This window comes from Mobula hypostoma, chromosome 18 (assembly GCF_963921235.1).
Source record: "Mobula hypostoma chromosome 18, sMobHyp1.1, whole genome shotgun sequence".
Taxonomy (NCBI): Eukaryota; Metazoa; Chordata; class Chondrichthyes; order Myliobatiformes; family Myliobatidae; genus Mobula; species Mobula hypostoma.
In genome coordinates this window covers 69,666,301-69,691,782 of record NC_086114.1, presented here as the reverse complement: position 1 = coordinate 69,691,782, position 25,482 = coordinate 69,666,301, and the positions used below count along the sequence as shown (strand labels likewise).

General features: G+C 40.5%; 1 protein-coding gene across 1 annotated transcript in view; it reads right to left on the bottom strand.

Moving 5' to 3' along the window:
- Nucleotides 1-13,155: 13,155 nt before the first annotated feature.
- fan1 (FANCD2 and FANCI associated nuclease 1) overlaps nucleotides 13,156-25,482 on the bottom strand; it is a 37,993-nt gene continuing 25,666 nt past the window's right edge. Inside the window, exons 11-13 of the mRNA XM_063071089.1 lie at nucleotides 15,533-15,727; nucleotides 14,952-15,080; nucleotides 13,156-14,836 (exon numbers count right to left, since the gene is read on the bottom strand). Coding sequence (XP_062927159.1) covers nucleotides 14,699-14,836; nucleotides 14,952-15,080; nucleotides 15,533-15,727 — 462 coding nt within the window. The 3' untranslated portion in view covers nucleotides 13,156-14,698. The remainder of the gene's footprint in view (nucleotides 14,837-14,951; nucleotides 15,081-15,532; nucleotides 15,728-25,482) is intronic.

Here is a 25,482-nt window from a genome sequence, read left to right as displayed (position 1 = left end):
TCCATTTTCTCCTATTTAGTCCCACTCCCCCACCTTCTCACCATAACCTTTGATGCCCTGGCTACTCAGATACTTATCAATCTCTGCCTTAAATACATCCAATGACTTGGCCTCCACTGCCGCCCGTGGTAACAAATTCCATAGATTCACCACCCTCTGACTAAAAGAATTTCTTCGCATTTCTGTTCTGAATGGGCGCCCTTCAATCCTTAAGTCATGCCCTCTCGTACTAGACTCCCCCATCATGGGAAACAACTTTGCCACATCCACTCTGTCCATGCCTTTTAACATTCGAAATGTTTCTATGAGGTCTCCCCTCATTCTTCTAAACTCCAAGGAATACAGTCCAAGAGTGGACAAACGTTCCTCATATGTTAACCCTCTCATTCCAGGAATCATTCTAGTGAATCTTCTCTGTACCCTCTCCAACGTCAGCACATCCTTTCTTAAATAAGGAGACCAAAACTGCCCACAGTACTCCAAGTGAGGTCTCACCAGCGCCTTATAGAGCCTCAACAGCACATCCCTGCTCCTATACTCTATTCCTCTAGAAATGAATGCCAACATTGCATTTGCCTTCTTCACTACTGACTCAATCTGGAGGTTAACTTTAAGGGTATCCTGTACGAGGACTCCCAAGTCCCGTTGCATCTCAGAACTTTGAATTCTTTCCCTATTTAAGTAATGGTCTGCCCGTTTATTTTTTCTGCTAAAGTGCATAACCATACACTTTCCAACATTGTACTTCATTTGCCACTTCTTTGCCCATTCTTCCAATATATCCAAGTCTCTCTGCAAACTCTCCATTTCCTCAGCACTACCAGCCCCTCCACCTATCTTCCTATTGTCAGCAAACTTAGCCACAAAGCCATCTATTCCATAATCCAAATCGTTGATGTACAATGTAAAAAGAAGCGGCCCCAACACTGATCCCTGTGGAACACTGTGGTAACCGGCAGCCAACCAGAATCCCTTTATTCCCACTCTCTGTTTCCTGCCAATCAGCCAACGCTCTATCCACGTATGTAACTTTCCCATAATTCCATGGGCTCTTATCTTGTTAAGTAGCCTCATGTATGGCACCTTGTCAAAGGCCTTCTGAAAATCCAAATATACAACGTCCACTGCATCTCCCTTGTCTAGCCTCCTGGTAATTTCCTCAAAAAATTGTAATAGGTTTGTCAGGTAGGATTTTCCTTTAAGGAATCCATGCTGAGTTCTGCCTATCTTGTCATATGCCTCCAGGTACTCTGTAACCTCATCCTTGACAATCGACTCCAACAACTTCCCAACCACAGATGTCAAGCTAACAGGTCTATAATTTCCTTTTTGCTTCCTTGCCCCCTTCTTAAATAGTGGAGGGACATCAGGAAATAAATTTTTAAACTTCAAAATTAATTCTTTCATTTGTTGTCTTTGCTGTGGTTGTAAGTGAGCCAACATGTTATCAATGTTTTCTAAAATAGCTAAAATGTTATTCTTATTTAGACAATGTTTGGTTTAAAATGAATCTCAGCAGAATCAACAATTTCCTTCCCAGTGTCTTCAGTCTCACCACAGCTGTCAACAGCCACCACAGCTGCTGGATGTGTCTCACCAAAGATCATTTTCTTGTAATAAGGTTTTATCATATTGATATAGAAACCATAGAAAAACTACAGCACAGAAACAGGCCTTTTGGCCCTTCTTGGTTGTGCCGAACCATTTTCTGCCTGGTCCCACTGACTAGGACCATATCCCTCCATACACCTCCCATCCATGTATCTGTCCAATTTATTCTTAAATGTTAAAAAAGAACCCACATTTACCACCTCGTCTGGCAGTTCATTCCACATTCCCACCACTCTCTGTGCAAAGAAGCCCCCCCCCCCATGTTCCCTTTAAACTTTTCCACCTTCACCCTTAACCCAAGTCCTCTGGTCTTTTTCTCCCCTTGCCTCAGTGGAAAAAGCCTGCTTGCATTCACTCTATCTATACCCATCATAATTTTATATACCTCTATCAAATCTCCCCTCATTCTCTACGCTCCAGGGAATAAAGTCCTAACCTATTCAACCTTTGTCTGTAACTGACAAAGCTGTGTTTTTCGTTTACAATCAGGGGTTTTGATTATGAAATTCACATCACTAACCTGAGATTCAATCTCATAAGGACCTAAAAATCTCGCCTGAAGAGGGTTTGAAATTCTAGGTAACAGTATTAAAACCTTATCTCCCAGCTTAAAAATTCTCTTTCTCACCTGTCGATCATCCCAACCCTTCATTTTACTCTGGGCTGTTTTCAAGTTTTGTTTTACTAATTTGCAAACTTTGTACAGCCTGTCTTTGAATGTCAGCACATAGTCTAACAAATTAATATGTGTCTTTATTAATCCACTGTTCCTTTAACAAGGTCAAACGTCCCCTCAGTCCATGACCAAATACAAGTTCAAAAGGGCTAAAGCCCAGTGATTCCTGTACCGATTCTCTTACTGCGAACAAAAGCAAATGTACCCCCTCATCCCAGTCCTTTTCATTTTCAACACAGTATGACTTAATCATTGTTTTGAGGGTAGAATTAAATCTTTCTAAAGCCCCTTGTGATTCCGGATGGTACGCAGTCAACATAATTTGTTTAGCTCCCAGTTCATAAACTACCTGCTGGAATAATCCAGATGTAAAATTACTTCCTTGATCAGACTGGATTTCTTTGGGCAAACCAAATAAAGTAAAAAAAAACTTTGAGAGTGTTTGACACAGTTTTAGCTTTGATATTTCTGAGAGATATTGCCTTGGGAAATCTAGATGCAGTAACATGATAGTTAGCAAATACTGATGACCAGCTCTAGTCTTTGGCAAAGGGCCAGCACAATCCACAATAACTTTAGAAAAAGGTTCACCGAATGCAGGTATAGGCCGTAGTGGGGCCACTGGAGTGATTTGATTAGGTTTACCCACAATTTGACAAGTGTGACAGGTTCGACAAAAGGTCACAACATCTTTCCACAAATTAGGCCAGAAAAATTCTTTCATAATCTTGTTTACAGTTTTATTCATACCAAAATGGCCACCTATGGGCATACCGTGGGCCAAAGTTAAAATCTCGTTCCTATAAACTTTAGGAACTACAACTTGGTGAACAATTGCCCATGCCTCACTTGCAAGTATAGCAGGTGGTCTCCACTTCCTCATTAATACTCCATCCTTGATATAATAACCTACTGGCACTTTTTAAATATCATCATCTGAGAGAGCTTGTTCTTTTAAAGCTTCAATCTCAGGGTCTCGATTCTGTTCTGCTATAAACTCCTTCCTAGACAAAGATAAATCTTTCTCATCAGATTTAATACCTGAATCCTGTTGAAACAATGAGGGCAGAAAAGTCTCTGACAAGTCATCACCACCTGAATCCCGATTTTGGCTATCATGGGTAGTAGAATTATGCTGCACAGAATTATCTGCATTGACTGACTTCTTAGCCATACTTCAAGTTACTGCGCAGGAAGGATAAATGTTAAAATGATTTACATTTATCAAAAGCCAATGACTGTGGGTCATCAGTGGTTGGCTTAGTTGTCAGCTGCACTGCAGGAACAACTTTACCATCTGCTAGGTCATTTTCTAACAGCAAAGAAACACTATCAACCGGTAAATTGGGCCAGGGTCCTATTTTAACAGGTCCTGAAACTAATCCTGACTTCAGAATTATCTTGTGCAGAGGTACTGAAACAACGTGGCCTTCAATGCCTTTGATAAGGTTTACCTCACTGGTGTCAGTCTCATCACTAAACTTTAGAACACTGTCTAACATAAGTGACTGAGAAGCCCCAGTATCTCAAAGGATTTTCACTGGTATCAGGGTTGACCCTTCATTCACAGCCACAAACCCATCTGAGATAAAATGATCAAATCCCTTCTTAACTCGGTCAGACCTCTCAGTCCTTAACAGAGCCTCATCAGAATGTGTAGAACCCTGTGGGTTTATAGATGCTTCACAACGCTGAATACAAGCATTTGGGACCGCCTCCTTTTCCTTCTTCTTTAGAATGGAACAATTAGCCATTAACATGACCAGCTTTCTTACAAGTAAGACTGGAATATTTCTCCTGCACTTGCATCCTTACTTTTGTCACTAGCCCCAGATTTAATTTCTGGTTTACCGGGGTTATCCATCCTACTCTTTCAGAAGCTCCTACTCAGGGTAAATTTAACCTTGTGGGTTAAAGCATACTCATCTGCTAATTTAGCAGACTCCTGCTAAGTGGCAGCATCCTTTTCATCTAAGTATGTCTTTATGTCATCAGGGATGCACCTTTTAAATTCTTCAATTAAAACCAACTCTTTCAAGTTGTCAAAATCATCATCCACATTCTTAGATGTGCACCATCAGTCAAAACACACAAACTTCTCATAAGCAAATTCCACATAAGTCTATTTCACAGATTTCCTCAAATTTCTAAACCTTTGCCTATAGGCTTCTGGAACCAATTCATAAGCTTTAAGCACAGCCTGTCTTGTAATTAGCTGTATCTATCTCCAATTGACAAAGCAGAGCCTTACCCCTAAATACACTCTGTAACAAAAGAGACCAGCTACCTTTCGGCCACTTTTGACTCTGAGCCACTTTCTCATAATGCTGAAAGTATTTATCAACCTCAGCTTCATTAAATGGAGGGGCCAATTTAGCTTCCCGACTGGCCACAAACTTCTCACCAGAGTCAAAATCTAGACCACTTTGCTCTAGCTTATCTAACTCTCTAAATCAAGCCTCCTTTGTCGTTCATTTTCCTCCCTCTGTTTGTCTGCTTCTTCAGCTGCAAACTGCCTCTGTTTGTCTTTTTCTGCAGCTTCTAATCTAAATCTCTCTCGGTCGAACCTTAATTGGTCCAGCCGTAACTGGAGCGCAGGGTAACTGGTTTACTTTCAGGAAGCAAATCTAATGCCCCCTCATCAAACACCTTCGCAGCTATATAGTGCTCAACTATTATCCTCTGAATTTTTGAGGCTTTCTCATAGACCGTTTTATCAAAACAAGTCTTAGCTTTTTAGCAATAGCCACCAATTCATCTTTTCTGGCATCCCCTAATTCCCCAAGGTCTGGCATTGCCAGAAATTTACCAATATCCATTGCTGCTGATTTCCACTCACAAATAAATCAAAAGAGAAGTAGCCAATGAGAGCAATAATCAATCGATCAATAAGCACCGAATTTGTTCATATCCCAGATGAGCCCCCAATTTGTTACTTACTGTAACATTTTAGAAATAAACCAGGGACTTCCTGTTGGCGGTGGATGGAATAACAGCATTTTATAGCGGCTCCTAGTTTACTTTATTTCTCTTACTTTCCAATTGGATTTGATACTATGACTACAAGAACTGCTAAAGGTAAAAAAAAAGATTCTTCTACATCTTTGGATTCTATTATCGAATTGCTGCAAAAGCACAGAAATGAAGCGTCCGAGGAATTTCAGTGATTCTGAAAAGAATTCTCCGAGGAACTTCAGCGATTTAGAAAGGAATCCTCCAAAGAGTTTGAAATTAAACAATTAAGTACAAAACCGGATTCTATTCAAGAAACCTTAACTGAGCACGATAAACAAATAAAAGAGAATGAAGAAATCCTGTCGATTCTGGATGAGAAAATGGATGACCTGCAAAAGCATTATGAAAAACAATCTAAGGTTAACAGCAAACTAAGACAGAAGATCACTGATTTAGAAAACAGAAGTAGAAGGAATAACGTACAAATTCTGGGTCTCGAAGAGTTAACTGAAGGTGATCATCCTACAGAATTTTTTACAAACTTTCTGGTTCAGTTATTTCCTGATATTTTAAAATCAACACCAATGATCAACTGAGCGCACAGATTACCCCGGAACAAAATGTTTGCAAGCAAATCATGAGTTTCAAACAAAGGACCGTATAATTTGTGAATCTCGTCAGAAAGGTATGATTGATTTTAATGGTAAGAAGATCAGAATTGTTGAAGATTTCTCAGCAGAAATTATGGGGGAGAATGCTAAGTTTAAAAGCATCATGTCAGAGTTCTACAACGAGGATTTTAAACCTTCTCTACGGTATCCAGCGAAGCTCAGAATTACACTGCAGGATGGAGCGCAGAAATGGTTCCGTTCGAGTCTCCAGTCCCAGGAATTTTTAGAGTCAGTAAAGTGATTGCTTATTATTTGTTACATGAATAACTGGCTAGTTTACCTTTGCTAAACTTTGTACTTAACTCTTTCTTTTTAGAAACATAGAAACATAGAAAATAGGTGCAGGAGTAGGCCATTCGGCCCTTCGAGCCTGCACCGCCATTTATTATGATCATGGCTGATCATCCAACTCAGAACCCAGCCTTCCCTCCATACCCCCTGACCCCTGTAGCCACAAGGGCCATATCTAACTTCCTTTTAAACATAGCTAATGAACTGGCCTCAACAGTTTGCTGTGGCAGAGAATTCCACAGATTCACCACTCTCTGTGTGAAGAAGTTTTTCCTAAGCTCGGTCCTAAAAGGCTTCCCCTCTATCCTCAAACTGTGACCCCTCGTTCTGGACCTCCCCAACATCGGGAACAATCTTCCCGCATCTAGCCTGTCCAATCCCTTTAGGATCTTATACGTTTCAATCAGATCCCCCCTCAATCTTCTAAATTCCAACGAGTACAAGCCCAGTTCATCCAGTCTTTCTTCATATGAAAGACCTGCCATCCCAGGAATCAATCTGGTGAACCTTCTTTGTACTCCCTCTATGGCAAAGATGTCTTTCCTCAGATTAGGGGACCAAAACTGCACACAATACTCCAGGTGTGGTCTCACCAAGGCCCTGTACAACTGCAGTAGTACCTCCCTGCTCCTGTACTCGAATCCTCTCGCTATAAATGCCAGCATACCGTTCGCCTTTTTCACCGCCTGCTGTACCTGCATGCCCACTTTCAATGACTGGTGTATAATGACACCCAGGTCTCGTTGCACCTCCCCTTTTCCTAATCGGCCACCATTCAGATAATAATCTGTTTTCCTATTTTTGCCACCAAAGTGGATAACTTCACATTTATCCACATTAAATTGCATCTGCCATGAGTTTGCCCACTCACCCAACCTATCCAAGTCACCCTGCATCCTCTTAGCATCCTCCTCACTGCTAACACTGCCACCCAGCTTCGTGTCATCCGCAAACTTGGAGATGCTGCATTTAATTCCCTCATCCAAGTCATTAATATATATTGTAAACAACTGGGGTCCCAGCACTGAGCCTTGCGGTACCCCACTAGTCACCGCCTGCCATTCTGAAAAGGTCCCGTTTATTCCCACTCTTTGCTTCCTGTCTGCTAACCAATTCTCCACCCACACCAATACCTTACCCCCAATACCGTGTGCTTTAAGTTTGCACACTAATCTCCTGTGTGGGACCTTGTCAAAAGCCTTTTGAAAATCCAAATATACCACATCCACTGGTTCTCCCCTATCCACTCTACTAGTTACATCCTCAAAAAATTCTATGAGATTCGTCAGACATGATTTTCCTTTCACAAATCCATGCTGACTTTGTCCGATCATTTCACCGCTTTCCAAATGTGCTGTTATCACACCCTTGATAACTGACTCCAGCAGTTTCCCCACCACCGATGTTAGGCTAACGGGCCTATAATTCCCCAGTTTCTCTCTCCCTCCTTTTTTAAAAAGTGGGGTTACATTAGCCACCCTCCAATCCTCAGGAACTAGTCCAGAATCTAATGAGTTTTGAAAAATTATCACTAATGCATCCACTATTTCTTGGGCTACTTCCTTAAGCACTCTGGGATGCAGACCATCTGGCCCTGGGGATTTATCTGCCTTCAATCCCTTCAATTTACCTAACACCACTTCCCTACTAACATGTATTTCACTCAGTTCCTCCATCTCACTGGACCCTCTGTCCCTTACTATTTCTGGAAGATTATTTATGTCCTCCTTAGTGAAGACAGAACCAAAATAATTATTCAATTGGTCTGCCATGTCCTTGCTCCCCATAATCAATTCACCTGTTTCTGTCTTCAGGGGACCTACATTTGTCTTTATCAGTCTTTTCCTTTTTACATATCTATAAAAGCTTTTACAGTCCGTTTTATGTTCTCTGCCAGTTTTCTCTCATAATCTTTTTTCCCCTTCCTAATTAAGCCCTTTGTCCTCCTCTGCTGAACTCTGAATTTCTCCCAGTCCTCAGGTGAGCCACTTTCTCTGGCTAATTTGTATGCTACTTCTTTGGAATTTATACTATCCCTAATTTCTCTTGTCAGCCACGGGTGCACTACCTTCCTTGATTTATTCTTTTGCCAAACTGGGATGAACAATTGTTGTAGTTCATCCATGCAACCTTTAAATGCCTGCCATTGCATATCCACCGTCAATCCTTTAAGTGTCATTTGCCAGTCTATCTTAGCTAATTCACGACTCATACCTTCAAAGTTACCCCTCTTTAAGTTCAGAACCTTTGTTTCTGAATTAACTATGTCACTCTCCATGTTAATGAAGAATTCCACCATATTATGGTCACTCTTACCCAAGGGGCCTCTCACGACAAGAACTTCTTAAGGATTTATTTTGAAAATAAGACTATAATGTGCTATTACTTTGTCTGTTAAGTTTAAAAGTGACATGTTAGAGCTGTTTAACAAAAACTTACATGAATAGTTGTGTATTTTGCCTCTGGTGAATCTTGTAGTCAATTCTCTTTTTGAACCTCTTAAGGTTTTACTTTGAGAATAAGATTTTAATGAGCTAATATTCTGTGTTTCCATATTATTTTATATTATACTTACTCTTTTAGAGTTCTTGATATCAGAATTAACTGTTTCTTTATTATCTGTTGTTCTGACTAGGTTGGAATATTTCTAACATTGTAATTTATTTGGAGCTAAGCCAGCAGGATTTTTGGGGGGATGTTGCTATTAGTTGTAGACATCGATTTTCTTTCTTTGGGAGGGGGGAGGGTGGTTGGGTTTCTTTTTTCTTGGAAGCTGTTTGGGATTCTTAGTCAAACCTGTTGGTTGGTTTTCTTAACTCATAGGTCATTGTCTAGTTTTATTAATCTTAAAGATGATCCTTTTAACTTTTCTTTTAAATAATAATAAAATTAATTTACTTAGTCTTAACGTGAAAGGATTAAATCATCCTTTGAAACGAAATAAGATTTTTGCCTATATTAAAAAATTTGGGGTCCCAATTATTTTTCTTACAAAAAACTCACATATGCAATTCTGTTAACTCATGCCTTTTTAGCCGATGGAGAGGCATTCACTTTCCTTCTAGTTTTCAGGCCAAATCTAGAGGAGTTTCAATTTTTATAGAAAATACAGTTGGTTGTTTCTGATACTAACTAATTTGTTATAGTATCAGGGAAATTAGAGAATAAATTGTTGATATTTGCTAATGTGTATGCTTCAAATATAGATGATCCAGGATTCTATGAGCGTTTTTTTTTAGTTTCTGCCTGATCTGAGTTTGTACTCATTGGTGATGGCAGGAGACTTTAATTGCTGGTTAGATCCAGTTTTAGGTGGGTCTTCTTTTAAACCAGCGACACTTAATAAATCAGCTTTGTTTATTCATTCATTTCTAATGAAATGTGGTATTGTTTATATATGGCATTTCTTACACCCAGCAGATAGAGAATACTCATTTTTCTTTCATGTTCATCATACGTATCCCAGAATTGACTATTTTTTATTGATAACCAGATGATTCCATTAGTTCAATCTTGTGAATATAAAGAGATTGCTATATCTGACCATGCTCCTGTGCTTTTATCCATAAATCTTCCCGGTTTTCCTCAGAGAAAAAGATTCTGGCGTTTTAATTTGACTTTGTTATCTGACAAGGATTTCTTAAAGTTCTTGGAGAGGCAAATTACCCTCTTTTTTGAAGAGAATACAGTGGAGGAGACTTCTAGCCTTGTCATATGGGACGTCTTTAAAGCATATATTAGAGAACAGATCATTTCTTATACTGCAAGTGTTAAGAAAAAAAGCTAATAAAGAGAGAATTAATTTAGCCAATCAGCTGAAACAATTAGATTAAGAATATGCTTTGACTTCAGATCGTGTTTTATATAAAAGACGGGGTGAAATTAAAACTAAATCTGATTTTTTAATTAACATATCCTATTGAAACTCAACTCCTAAAGGATAAAAGTCAATTTTATATTCATGGAGATGAAACAGGTAAATTATTGGCTAACCAAATTAAAACTTCTAGTGCTAAACGACAGATTAAAGAAATTTATAAAGCTAACGGTATTAGGACAACTGATCATTTAGAAATAAATGATACTTTTAGAGAATTTTATTCTAAACTTTATAGTTCTGATCTTCTTAAAGCTAATATGTAATGGATAATTTTTTAGGCCAATTAAATATCCCCTATGCTTTCTGTTGATAACCGAAAACAGTTAGATCAATGTATTTCTCACGAAGAAATAGCCGAGGCTGTATGTTCACTGCATTCAGGGAAAACGCCAGGTCCTGATGGATTTTCTGGAGAATTTTATAAGGCTTTTTCTTCTTTGCTTATACCTCATTTATGTTCAGTTTTTTTCAGATTATTTTAAGTTAGGTAGGTTGCCACAATCTTTTTATGAAGCTTCTATTTCGCTTATCCTTAAAAAAATAAGAACCCAACTGAATGTTCTTCATATAGACCAATTTCCTTACTTAATGTTGATGCTAAAATCTTATCTAAAGTTCTGGCCCGTAGGATGGAAATATCTTACCATCTATCATTTCTGACGATCAAACTGGTTTTATTAAAAATCAATATTCTCATCTTAATATTCGTTGGTTATTAAATGTTATCTATTCTCCTTCTAAGGAGATATTGGAGTGTGTGATATCCTTAGACGCTGGGAAAGCTTTTGATCAGGTTTAATGGCAGTATTTATTTAAAATTTTAAGAAAAATTTAATTTTGGGTCCTTTATTCAATGGACTCATCTCCTTTTGCTCGGGTTCTTACTAATTCTCAGAATTCTAAACTATTTAAACTTCAATGTGGAACCAGACAAGATTGCCCTTTGAGTCCTTTGCTCTTTGACCTGGCCTTAGAATCGTTAGCTATTACTATTCGAGAATCTAATAATATCACCGGTATTTTACGGAAGGGTACTATCCACAAAGTTCCACTTTATGCGGATGATTTATTGCTTTACCTTTCTAATGTCGAAACCTCATTACCTTCCGTGCTTTCTTTACTCTCTAGTTTTAGTCAGTTTTCTGGATATAAACTGAACCTACACAAGAGTGAACTTTTCCTTTGAATAATTTGGTATCAACTGATATTAACCTTCCTTTTAAAACTGTAAGAAACCAATTCACTTATTTGGGTGTAACAATTACTAAGAATTATAAATACCTATTTAAAGAAAATTTTCTTACTTTATTAAATTATATAAAAAGAACATTATCAAATTGGTCACCCCTTTCGTTATCATTGATTGATCTCATTAATCCTATTAAAATGAATGTTTTACCTAAATTTACATAGCTCTTTCAGTATTTACCCTTTTTAATTCCTAAATCCTTTTTTGACTCTCTGGACTCTATCTTATCCTTCTATATATGGAAAAATAAACATCCTCGATTGAATAAAGTCCATCTCCAGAAAGTTAAGAAGAATGGAGGTTTAGCTTTGCCAAATTTTAGGGCAGCTAATATACGGAATCTCACGTTCTGGTTATACTATATCAATTATGAGGACTGTCCCAGATGCGTTTCTTTAGAAGCTAGCTCAGTTTATAAATTTTCTATTCCCTCTCTTTTGGGATCTTCACTTCCTTTATCCTTAAGTAAGATAACTGAAAATGTGGTAGTCAAACATACTTTGAGGATATGGATACAATTTAGAAAACACTTTGGTTTATTGAGATTCTCCCTTTCTAGTTCCATTTTTTAAAATTATCTTTTTAAGCCTTCTATTACTGATGTACAAACATTTGTAGTTTTTAAACAATGGGAAGGATTGGGCATTACATGTTTCCAGGATCTGTTTGTTGGAGGAAGTCTTTCTTTGTTCGAACAATTGTCAACTAAATATAGTTTACCAAAAACCCATTTTTTCCGGTACTTACAAATTAGAGATTTTCTGCGATCTCAATTATATACATTTCCTAATAGTCCTGATAAGAACATATTAGATGAAATTCCTAATATGAAATGGTTCAATATCCAATAATTATATGCTGTTGGGAATGAGAAATGATTTAGACAAAATCAAAAATCTTTGGGAACAAGATTTACAGACTTCAGTTTCTGAATAATCTTGGAATGAAATTTTTAAATTGGTTAATACTTCATCTTTATGTGCTCGTCATTCCCTCCTACAATTTAGAGTGGTTCATAGGGCTGATTTGACCAAGGATAAGTTATCTAATTTTCATATGGATATATCTCCCTACTGTGATAGGTATAACAATGGAGAAGCTACATTTATTCATATGTTTTGGACATGCCCAAGTCTTGGAAAATATTGGAAGAAAGTATTCCAAACTTTTTCCGTACTCCTTGAAGTAAATTTTAAGCCTAATCCTTTGACTGCCCTGCTTGGTATTGTTGGAAGGAAAGATATCTTGAAGACATCTGATTTGCACATTCTGGCTTTCCTCTCTCTTATGGCTGGGAGGGCACTTTTGTTTAAATAGAAGGATGCTGTTCCGCCTAATCATGTTCAGTGGTTACGGGATGTTATGGCATGCCTAAATTTAGAAAAGATTCGTTGTTCAATTTCTGAATCTAACCAAGGTTTTCAAAATTTGTGGGGGCCGTTTTTAAATTATTTTCATAATCTTTAACTTCATTAAAGCACAGAATTTGGTTAATAGCATATTTTATTATCTGATAAGGTTTTTTCCCCCCAAACAGCTTCAACTTTGGTAGTGGGTATAGATTTTTTTTATTTTTAAATTTTTTATATTCTAACATACAAATTAATCTAATCTATATCAATATAGAGTAAGGAGTTCGTTAATGTAATTCAATATACTGTATCTGAATTATGTTTTTTCTTTTGTCTTATAATATGTATTCTCTTGGACGCTGTATTCTTCTATATAGAAATCAATAAAAATATTGAAAACGAGGAAGAAATAAACCAGCAGCAAGAGATTTCACACTGAGTCGGGTTTTAATGTTAAAACCACCATCTTTATTAGTACCTACTTATCATATCGTAACTTAACCAAGATAAACAAATGTTAACAGTGTTAAGTGTATAATATAGCTCCCAAACTAAGTTAAGCTTGGGGAAACGAAGTTTAGAGTCTTGAGATGGTTCATTTCATCCACGGAAGGAACAATGGGAGAGAGATATTTGTAATCCAGGGTGAAATGTAGACAGAAAGCAATTACATCGAATTCCACAGTTTCCACGATGCTAATTAATAAATATCAGCTGTTGAAGATCCTCCATCAAATCCACATACGAATTACCAGCAGAGTGATCTGTCACAGGGATGTCGTCTTCAAAGGGGTTATCACATAACATACCCAGGCAAGGGTTAACTTCGAGTGGTCCCACAGGACATTCCTTAATCCACTCCTATGGATTATATGCAGTGACAGCCACACATTTGATGTGCACTGGATCGATAATCAACCCACCCTTGTGGGTATAGCAGAGTTCCAAAACCCCAGCTTCAACAAGCTGGAGCTGCTACTCTTTTCCAAGTTCGTTTTTTTTCTTCTCTCTCTTGACTTCTGACTGTGACTGTCTGTGTCATTGTTTTAAAGGTAAACAAGCTGTGAGTCAGTCAGTGAACATCATAGTCCCGCCTCACTGAAGTGCTCTTTTAAAGTGACAGTCCACAGTAAATGAAACCTGTGGGTTCATAACACCACAGATTCACCACTCTCTGGCTAAAGAAATTCCTCCTCATCTCAGTTCCTCTATGGATGCTCCTCTATTTTGAGGCTGTCTCCTCTGGTCTTCGACTCTCCTCCCCCATGACTATTGTAACAATGCTCTTTTTCCACACCTCTCTCTCACATTGCAACTCGCAGCACGCATCTACTGACTGTTTGGAGGTCTGTACATTAACTCCCATTAGTCTTTTTACCCCTGCAGTGTCTACATGGTGAAGGTGAGTATGTATAGGAGGATTTCAGCTCATGATAAAATGGCAAAGCAGACACAATGGGTCGAATGGCCAACTTCTGCTCCTTTATCTTATGGTCTTATGATCTAGTAATATCCTAGATTTTCTTTTACAAAAGATCAACAAAATTGAGCTGTATAAGCTTTTAGGTTATGTAACTGCTGTTAATTTTTATTTAAACATTTACAAGTTTTATTGAGTGCTACAGCCAACTGAATGAATGAATGGGACTAACCTGGTTGGTAACCAGGACAAATTCTGTTTTCACCTCGAAGCATTTTGTAAAGCTGTAGGTTTCCATTCATTGATCAGAAAGTGGACCATCTCCTCCAGGCTGCAGTGGAGCCTGTAGGCACCAAATCCTCACTCAAGCCCTGAGCTGTCTCAGGCAGCCTGTCCTTCACTTTAACTGTGGAGTAACATTCATAGAAAGTACAGCTCTGAGCAGCTGAACCAATCTGATACTTGACCCTCACTCTACAGAGCAGTTCCTGTACATCAGCTTGAAAAGCCCTGGAAGCTTTTTCAAATGTTCATCAGACATCTGTTGAAGTGTGGCGACAGAAAATCACAGACAGGTCAGACTTGCACAAAGTTCAGCTGAGCTGTTTTCCACGTGCTCCAACAGCACTAACATGGCAGACTTCAACATCAGCCCCGAGTTTCCGCAGCCGATCCAGCCAGACGATCTGCTTGTGGGAGAGGCGGTCATTCGGTCCCTTCACTTCTGCCAGCTGGGAGCCAAAGAGAAAGTAAGAAGCACTTAAAAGGCAGGAACTCATTTCAGGCAAGACCTTGACATCATGCAAAGGTGTCTTGGTGTGCTGGCCTCCCTCTCCCACAACTCACCTTGTACCGCAGGCTCCGGCTGTTCCAAACCACCAGATCAGGAAGACCCCCACGGCAGTGCCTCAGGTCCACAGCCAGAATCTTACAAATGCCACTCAGGAACAGACCACCCAGGCAGCTCACGAGGCTCTGAAACATCCCCACAAACAAGGCAACTCATGATCACACATTGAGCATTTCCAGTCTGTCATACAACCCCACTATTGAAATTCTGATGGTTCCATTGTCTGAGGGAATTTTCATATCTACCTGTCTAAAGCAGTATAGCAGCTCAAGGGACCGTTCAGCCCAGAGTCCTTGCTGGCTGTTGGTACAGAAACTGCCTCATGCATGTTGACACCCAGTTCGCAACGCACGTGCAAAAAAAAAACACTTCCTGTCTGCACTCTGCCTGGATCTTTTGGGCAAAATTTTAAGTTTGGGTCCATTGCTCCTTAAGCTATCTGCTAATGACAACAGCTTCCTTCTCCTTACTGTCTTGTATAATCAAACCGTTCAGCTCTTTATGACTATCTAATGAGAGTGCAGTTCTGGTGAGGATCACACTGAACCACATGTACCCTAAGGATCTGCCAGTGTACCTGGGCCTGCTGAAGAGAACTGAAGACTTCCCAGTTAACTAATGCATTAGTTGTATCTTTGTGACTGTTCCACACATCAGCGATGAGTGTGTGCAAGGTCTCCGTGGAGGCATCTTGCAGGAAGCTGAGCCTCAATTCAATGGGTTCTCTCCGTTGCCGATAGAAGCAGTCTGTGTACAGATCCAGAGGACAGGTCTGAGTCACAACCATGGTTACATGTAATAGAGCACAGAACAGTACATTAGTGGCAGACCAATTGATTCAAAGACAGAGATAGAGAGAGAGCTTTGCACACGTCAGAGAGAAGAGTTTAAAAAGGAGCGTTTCACAGGAATTGGCGCATTAGCAGCGGACCAATCGATTTGTAATTCACTAGGAGCAAATAAAACTAAAGCAGGATCAAAGCAGAGCAGCCATTGTGTGAGTGGACCAGTGTAGGAGTGGGAACTTGAGGCTATGGCAAGGAGGCACAGATAAGTGGCAAGGAAGAATTTTGTAGTCATTGAATCAAAATTCACTAAATTACAGCTAATTAAATAAAGTAAGGATTATGCAGGATCAGGTGATGAACTGTAGCTGCATGATGTGGGAGCTGGTGAACCCCATTGTGGTTCCTTGAGCTTGTCCAAAGGTCTGAGATTCTTGCTCCCTGTGTGGATGAGATTGGAGGCTGTAGGAAGGATGAGCAACCTAACTGTGGCACCATTGTTCAGGGAGCCATTCAAGAGGTGGGAAAGAAGAAAATTGGAGATAGTCTAGTCAGGGGAATAGAGAGTTCTCTGTCGTAAGGATAGAGCATCCCGAAGGCTGTGTTGCCTGCCTGGTGCCCAGGTTTTGGGTATCTTATCTGACCTGAAGAAGAATTTGCAGTGGGAGGGGAAAAATCCAGTTGTTGTGGTCCACGTAGGTACCGACATAGGTAGGAAAGAGGTTCTGCTGAGGGAATTTGAACAACTAGGGACTAAATTAAAGAGCAGAACCAAAATGGTAGTAATCTCTGTATTACTACCTCAGCCATGTGTAAATTGGCACAGGGTCAAGAAAATTAGAGAGTTAAATGCATGGCTCAGGGAGAAGTGGGTTTAAATTCATGGGAAATTGGCGCCAGTATTGGGGAAGGAGGAACTGTATCAATGGGACCAAACCATGATGGGACCTGGATCCTAGCGAATCACATAATTAGGGCTGTACATAGAGCTTTAAACTAAGGCAACGTCTACACTATGGTTTCAAGTAAAAATGATAGGCGTCCACACTAAGTGTTTTTCAAAATATTTCTGTCCACATTAGACGGATATTTGGGCGAATCTCCTCCTACTGGGCACGCGCAGGACACACAGAAAACAATCGAAGAGGAAATGGTATACTTGGTGTGGGTTTGTCCAGTTACAGAGTAGAAAAACTTAAAAGGAATTGCTCTTGGCTCTCACGCAGGAGGACTTAAAACTAGAAAAAACAAATACTGGAGCGTATGGAGGCAACCGACAGGGAGTTCACAGACAGTATGACCCAGCTGACGAGGAATATTGAAAAACTGACCAACTTTGTTGCATTAATAAAGCACCTTGTTAAATGTATAAAACATGTCTGCATCAGTGTTATCTTGTATTTCTATACAATGTTACATTAGGCTGTTACACATCTGTTGTCAGAGAAGTACTTGCATAAATAGGTAAACCACCTTCATACAAGCAAGGACAGAAAACAGGGCAAAGTGAGAATACTTATTTATTCAGTAAGCTATGGGTCAAAGTATTTGGTGAGTACATTTCTAACTCTTCTGGCTTCAGTCTCGTTGCCGTCTGTTCTGAAATTATTAGGTTGTGTGGGGGGTTGCGTTCAAGAAAACAACGAAATGCCGCACTGCGGCCACCTGTTCCAGCACGTCATGACAGCATTTTTGAATAGTCAAAAAAGCTCACTTTACAATTTAACTCTCACGCCGTTCACACCGACTGCGCGTTATAACAGCTGTCCAACAGCTTGCGCAGTACCAAGCAGAAGCAGAAAAAGCATTGTTGTTGTGGTGTTGTCATCACAGCGTTTTTAAATCTCTCCGTTTACCCCGTACACATTACAATGGATATTAGGCGTTTTCAGATTTATTCACTCTGGAGACCGTTTCTGAAAATCTCCGTTTTCAGGGGATGAAAATGCTGCTTTAGTGTGGACGGAGGGGTCAAAACGAAGAGAAAAAGCTTCGTTTTCAAAATTATCCAGCATAGTGTGGACGTAGCCTGAATAGTAGGGCTGTGGGTTCAACAAATTGGAGAAGTATGGATAAAATAAAAAAAGTGTGCATAAAGATAAAGATGAAAAAAAAGTAAGAGTGGAGTGAAGAAAAGTCAAGTGCAAGAGTAGAAGATTACAAGATTTTAAAAGCATAATGAGCGTAATGGCACTCATTTGAATAATTGCAGTATTCAAAACAAAGTCAGTGAACTTGTGGCTCAAATCAGTACAAAGAGGTATGATTTAGTACCCAGTACAGAGACGTGGTTGCAGGGTGGAGAGCATTGGGAATTAAATATCCAAGGATATCAGGTAATACAGGAAGATAGGCAGGAAGGTAAGGAAGGTGGGGTTATACTCTTAATTAAAGATGAGATCAGGGCGATAGTGAGAGACGATAAGTCCTTTTATTCAGCGCAGTTGGCGCTTTGGTTTTTCTGGGTTTTTTTTTCACTTATTGCTGCTCAGCTGATCTTAAGTCAGGTTTCTTCTCCTCCGGAGTCAAATGATTGTTATAAAGAGTCTATGACCAGTAATATATCAAAATTGTGCTCTTGGAACATTAAGGGGAGCCATTCACCAATCAATAGAAAGAAAATCCTACTAAACCTGAAAAAGGAGGGTGGACACAGCCTTATTGCAGGAGACACATTTAAATGATAAAGAACATCTAAAACTGCAACACAGTGGATTTGATCAAGTCTATTTTTCATCCTTTAATACCAGGAGTAGTGGGGTGGCCATTTTAATTAGGAAGAACTTACCTTTTAAGTTATTAGACTGCATTAAGGATAAATATGGGAGATTTGTGATTGTTAAGGCTTCAATATATGGAAAGGAATATGGTATTCTCAATGTTTACTGCCCTCCTGCTCATCCTCTCAAATTCCTAATAGATGCTTTTTTCCAAACTTACAAGCTTTTCAATACAAAACATTATTGTAGGTGGGGATTATAATTGTCTCATGGACCCATTGATGGACAGAGTGCCTAGTGGTCCCCCATTGCTCTCCTCACAGTCCAAACAAATCATGGGCTTATGTGGGATGTCTGGAGGTTGTTACATCCCTCAGACAAAGATTTCACATTTTTTTCTAATCCACACAAGTGCTACACCAGAATTGACTTTTTTCTAACCCCCAAAACATTCCTAGACTTAGTTGTATCTGGCACAAATGGAAATATCGCTATTTCTGACCATACAGCAGCATATTTAAATATTAAGCCCAAAGATAATTCAGCACGATCTAGACATCGGAGGCTGAATCCTTTTATTCTAAAAGATAATATGTTTATAGACTACTTCCGAATTCAAAACTTTCCTATCTATTAATTCCAAATCAGCTAGTAGTCAATCGATGCTCTGGGAAACTGCTAAGGTCTATGCAAGGGGATGAATTATCTCCTTCTCTGCTAGTTAGAAGCGACAAGCTGTGGAACAGCAGCACCTAGTGGAAGCAAGGCTTGTGGCAGCTGAAAAGGATCATATTAATAAGCCTTCTGCAGCCAAGTTACAGAATATCACAGTCCTACGCTGTACATTAATCTCTTTACTTACACAAGCAACCAAAAGAAAATTGACATTTGCTAAACAAAGATTGTTTGAACATGGTGAAAAACCAGGTAAGTATTTAGCTTATTTCGCTGGAAAGAAAAATGCCTCTCAGACTATTGCTTCAATTAGGGATGGGACAGGAGACCTCACTGGTAATTCTAAAACGATTAATGTTGTGTTTATGAATTTTTATCCTAAATTGTATCAATCTGAGCAATGTAGTGATGGACAATCTAAGATGGAGTCCTTTTTCAGGAATTTAGATCTCCCAGGCATTTCTTTTGAACAACAGTCCCTCTTCAATGCTCCATTATCTATACAAAGTGGGAAGGCCCTTGGTCCTGATGGACCCATTAGTGAATTCTATAAAGAGTTCACAGGGTTATTATCAGAGCCTATGATAAACATGTGCAATCATGCACTTAACTGTGGTCTCCTCCCACCATGATTGAGAGAAGCTAATATCTCCCTAATTCTTAAAAAAGGAAAGAGCCCTGAAGACTGTGCCTCCTACAGGTCTATTTCATTATTAAATGTTGACTTAAAATCTTATCTACAACCTTAGCGTCGCGATTAGAAACTGTGTTACCTTTTTATCATAAAAGAGGACCAGAAGATTAATTAATGTGATTCAGGCATGTCAGCAACAGGCAGTGGACAGCTTGGTGGTTTCCTTAGATGCAGAAAAGGCCTTTGATCGTGTCGAATGACTGTACCTTTTTTTTTTACTTTAGAACCATTTGGTTTGGGCAATAATTTTATTAAGTGGGTGAAGGTTCTTTACAATGACCCTCTGGCTGCGATTCTCACTAATGGTATTAGGTTGGATAATTTTAGTATTCTGAGGGGCAGCCGGCAGGGCTGCCCTTTAACACCACTACTTTTCACACTAGTGATCGAGCCATTGGCAGAGGCTATTCGGCCAGACTCCAAAATATCCACCCCAGACATAGGACTAAAGTCACATAAAATTACACTGTATGCAGATAATTTTCTTATCAAACCTTGCTATATCAGTGCATCACCTTATACAATGTATCAATTCATTTAGCGCCTTTTCAGGTTATAAAATCAACTTTACTGAATCAGAGGCTCTGCCTCTGGGGAATCTGCAGCAGGTACCTGACATTCAGGGTGTTTTCCCCTTTAAATGGTCACAGACAGGTTTTGTTTACTTAGGCATATTTATCACACCTACGTTTGATCAATTGTTCAAAGCTAACTTTACAGTTATATTTGAGAAGATCAAACAGGATTTTGAGCGATGGAGCACTCCTTGGCTTGGCTGAATACCCTTGCTCAAAATAAACATTCTTCCTCATCTGCTCAACACAATACGAATGATTCCAGTCATTTTCACCCAACAAACACTTTAAAAAAATAAATGGCTGGTTTGGTTCATCTGGGACAAAAGAAGACCCTGTATTAAAAAGTCTAAGTTACAGCTTCCCAGTAATGGGGGGAGGGGGGGGCGGGTCTGGATTTTCCAGACATTAAAAGATTATCAATTAAGTTCCTTTTTATCTTATGTGGTTGACTGGGTTTGCAGGGATCCCTCCTCAATTTGGCTGGACATTGAAGCCTCACAAACAAAATACCCTCTTATTAATTTGCTTTTCCTCAATAAGATGAAATTAGTTAAGGAATATTGTCACAATCCAATAACAATTAACACAATCAGGGCTTGGAGGGCAGTGCGACAAATTGAGGGCAACGCAGCGAAAATATCACCCTTCACTCCAATAACCGGCAGTCCAGATTTTCGGCCTGGCATAATGGATTCTGGATTTAAACTTTGGATTTCTAAGGGTATTTTCCATCTAGGAGACTTGTTTGATGAAGGAACGATGATGTCTTTTAGTCAAATAGTACAGAAATTCAACATACCCAGCAAGGATCTTTTTCTTTGCTTTCAGTTAAGAGATTTTATACAGAAAAAAAACATCATTGTTAACTGATTTCTATAGTTCTGACATAGAAAAGAGGGTGTTTTGTTCTAAGGGTGAAGTCTCCATCAGTACTTTTTACAGCATCCTGAGGGAATGTTCTCGTGGAGAGGCTGAGCAGCTGGGAAGGGTCTGGGAGGGAGAGCTGGGAGTAGAAATTACAGCTGAAACATGGGAAGACATCTGTGACAATGCAAAGAAAATTTCAGTTTGTAATAGAACTACAGGTGTCCCCCGCTTTTCGAACGTTCGCTTTACGAAACCTCACTGTTACGAAAGACCTACATTAGTACCGTTTTCACTTTCAGGTGTTTTCACTGTTGCGAAAAAAATTCATCGCGCGATAAAAAAATCAGCGTGTGAAAAAATCAGCGCACGATAAAAGGCAGCGCGCCCCGAGCAGCCGCACTCCCCTGGATTCGGAACTGCTTTGCTTTAACACGTGCCTGTGAGCAGCCATTTGCAAGATGAGTTCTATGGTATCGGAAAAGCCTGAAAGAGCTCGTAAGGGTGTTACACTTACGGTAAAACTAGACATAATTAAGCGTTTTGATCGTGGTGAACGAAGTAAGGACAACGTGAGTTTGGCTTGTGGAAGCTGACGAACATGATGTTCAAGAGGTTTTGGCATCCCATCACCAAGAACTGACAGATGAAGAGCTGATGCAATTGGAAGAAAAAAGGATAACAATCGAAACCGAATGAGTAATGATAAAGTACGACTTTAATTTTTAAAGGGTATGTCGGTTTAGGGGATATTTGCAGGATGGTTTGAGTCCTTATTAAAGAACTGTGTGATAGAAAAATGTGCGAGGCTCAGCAGTCAAGCAAGCCTTCCACATCAGCCACAGCAGACGACGAACCTCAACCTTCGACATCGAGGCGGGCAGAGATAGAAGGAGATGAGCTGCCTGCCCTAATGGAAACAGACGACGAGATGACACCCCAGTGTCCCACCACCCCAACCCCCAGGCCACGGACAGATAACGATTTGCGGAGAATGCAAAGGTAGCCGGGAGGCACACAGCACGTCTTTAAGAAAAAAGCCGAAATAAACCTGCTATTTAATTAGGTGCCACCGACATGTATTTGTCGGCCCAGATCAGAGACGACACAATCGGAAATTGGCACTGATCTGGGCCGACAATTACGGGCAGCACCTAATTAATTAGCATGTTTGTTTCGGCTTTTTTCTTAAAGATGTGCTGTGTACCCCCCGGCTACCGCTGGACCCCTGCGTTCTTCGCAGCAATGTATCGGTCAGCGGCCTGGAGGGTGGGGGCCACTGCACCATCCCAGCCTGCGATGACTCAGTCTAACACACCATCATCAGTGTGCTCACTGTCTTCCCGATTCCGGTAAGTGATACTACACTGTATATACATTATTTCTACTTTATATAGCCTGTGTATTTTTACGTGTTATTTGGTATGAATTAGCAGCTTCATAGCTTAAAAGTTACTGGAGAGAGTGTTCTTGCCAACAGCGCTTGCGGGAGATTTTCTGCCGACGGCGCTTGCGTGAGATTTTCGCTACAGAGAACAGTTCAGTAATGTTTGTGGAAAAGTATTTCTACTTTATATAGGCTGTGTATTTATCATATCATTCCTGCTTTTACTATATATTACTTTTATTTTAGGTTTTATGTGTTATTTGGCATGATTTGGTAGGTTATTTTTGGGTCTGCGAACGCTCACAAAATTTTCCCATATAAATAAATGGTAGTTGCTTCTTCGCTTTACGACATTTCGGCTAATGAACCATTTCATAGGAACGCTCTACCTTCCGATGGCGGGGGAAACCTGTAAAGCATTGCAGCTCAAAATTCTGCATAGAGCTCATCTGACTCCAGGTCGTCTCTCGAAATTTAAGACAGGGGTTTCTCCAATGTGTTCTAAATGTAAAGGAAATACTGGAACTCTCACCCATTGTTTTTGGACTTGTCCCAAACTTCAGGCATACTGGAGTGATATTTTGGGTGAAATGGAAAAGACTCTGAAGATGGAGCTTGAACTGGATCAGTGTCTTTTCTCTTAGGCCTACCTACCAGTTGTATTATTAATGCGTATCAGAAAAAAACTTTTTTAATATCCTGACTTTTGGTGCGAGGAAGAACATTTTACTTCGTTGGATATCCGATAAGGCCCCTGGACTTCCTGGTTGGCGTAAATTAATCATGGAATACTTTCCTTTGGACTTTTTAACATGTATGGTACACTCAAAAACAAATTATTTTCATAAAACATGGCAACCTTTTCTACAATATGTGGATGTAAACCTGTCTGCTATACTAATAAGGGCTTTTGTATAGGATGTGGTGGTGATGTCTACACTTTGATGGAAGTGTTCTGATAGCCAATATCTGTGAGCGGAAGAAATGTAAATGTACCTGGAAACTGAAAGTTTTGTTATGCTGAGCAAAAAAATTTTAAAAAAGCAAAAGAAAGGGAAGCTAGATTATGAAAATAAACTAGCACAAAATATAAAAATGGATAGTAAAAGTTTTTATAATTATATAAAGTGGAAAAGGGTGGCTAAAGTGAATATAGGTCCTTTGGAGGACAAGAAGAGGGAATTGATATTGGGTAATGAGATAATAGCCGAGGCTTTGAATGACTATTTTGTGTAGATCTTCACGGTAACATGCCAAAGAGAGATGTTATGGATGCGAAGGGAGGCGAGGGCCTCGATACAATCGCGGTAATGCTGAGCAAACTTGTGGGCCTGAAGATAGCCAAGTCCCCTGGTCCTGATGGAATGTATCCTAGGGTACTGAAAGAAATGGCAGAAGTTACAGTAGAGGTTTTGGTGATAATTTACCAAAATTCTCTGGACTCTGGGCAGGTATCGGTGGATTGGAAGGCGGGAAATGTCACACCACTGTTCAAAAAAGGATTGGTTAATTAATAGAAAGCAGAAGGTTACTCTGGTTGGCAATCGGTGGTGAGCGGAGTGCCGCAGGGGTCGGTGCTGTTCACAATCTACATTAACAATCTGACAAAGAGGACCAGGGAAGACCTAACAGCTTCGTCACCACCGTCTACCTGTGATGCCATTTTCAAGGAACACTGTTCATGTACCTCCCTATGTTTAAAAACACTCTCCAGAGCCCTGACCTTTATTGTTTAAGACCTTCCCTGCTTTAACCAATCTACACTTCACATTGGGAGTTAAGTTCCATCTGTCACTCCCTGGCCCACTTTCCCAGTTCATCTAAAATCTGTTGTAATCTTAGATAATCTAATTCACTGTCTACTATCCTACCAATTTTGCTGTTATTCATTAATTTCTTAACCCTATTAACAACATTGCTATCCATACTGTTAACATAGATGACAAACAACAGGGAAACCTGGTGTCAATCCATGTGGTATACCACTGGTCACAGACTTCAGTCTCAGTAGCTCCCCTCCTTCGGTCTGAGTAACCCCACCCCCCCCCAACCTTCTCCTTCGGTCTAACACCCCCCCCCACCTTCTCCTTCGGTCCGAGTAACCCCCCCCCCACCTTCCCCTTCGGTCCGGGTAACCCCCCCCCCACCTTCCCCTTCGCTCCGGGTAACCCCCTCCCCCACCTTCCCCTTCGGTCCGGGTAACCCCCTCCCCCACCTTCCCCTTCGGTCCGAGTAACTCCCCCCCCCACCTTCCTCTTCGGTCTAACACCGCCCCCCACCTTCCCCTTCGGTCTAACACCGCCCCCCACCTTCCCATTCGGTCTAACACCCCAACCTCCACCTTCCCCTTCGGTCCGAGTAACCCCCTCCCCCACCTTCCCCTTCGGTCTAACACCCCCCCACCTTCCCCTTCGGTCCGAGTAACCCCCTCCCCCACCTTCCCCTTTGGTCTAACACCCCCCCACCTTCCCCTTCGGTCCAACACCCCCCCACCTTCCCCTTCGGTCCGAGTAACCCCCTCCCCCACCTTCCCCTTTGGTCTAACACCCCAACCTCCACCTTCCCCTTCGGTCCGAGTAACCACCCCCCCCACCTCCCCTCCTTCGGTCCGAGTAACCCCCCCATCACCTCCCCTCCTTCGGTCCGAGTAAACCCCCCCCCACCTCCCCTCCTTCGGTCCGAGTAACCCCCCACATCTTCCCCTTCGGTCTAACACCCCCCCCAACCTTCCCATTCGGTCTAACACCCCCCCACCACCTTCTCCTTCGGTCCGAGTAACCCCCCCCCACCTTCCCCTTCGGTCTAACACCCCAACCTCCACCTT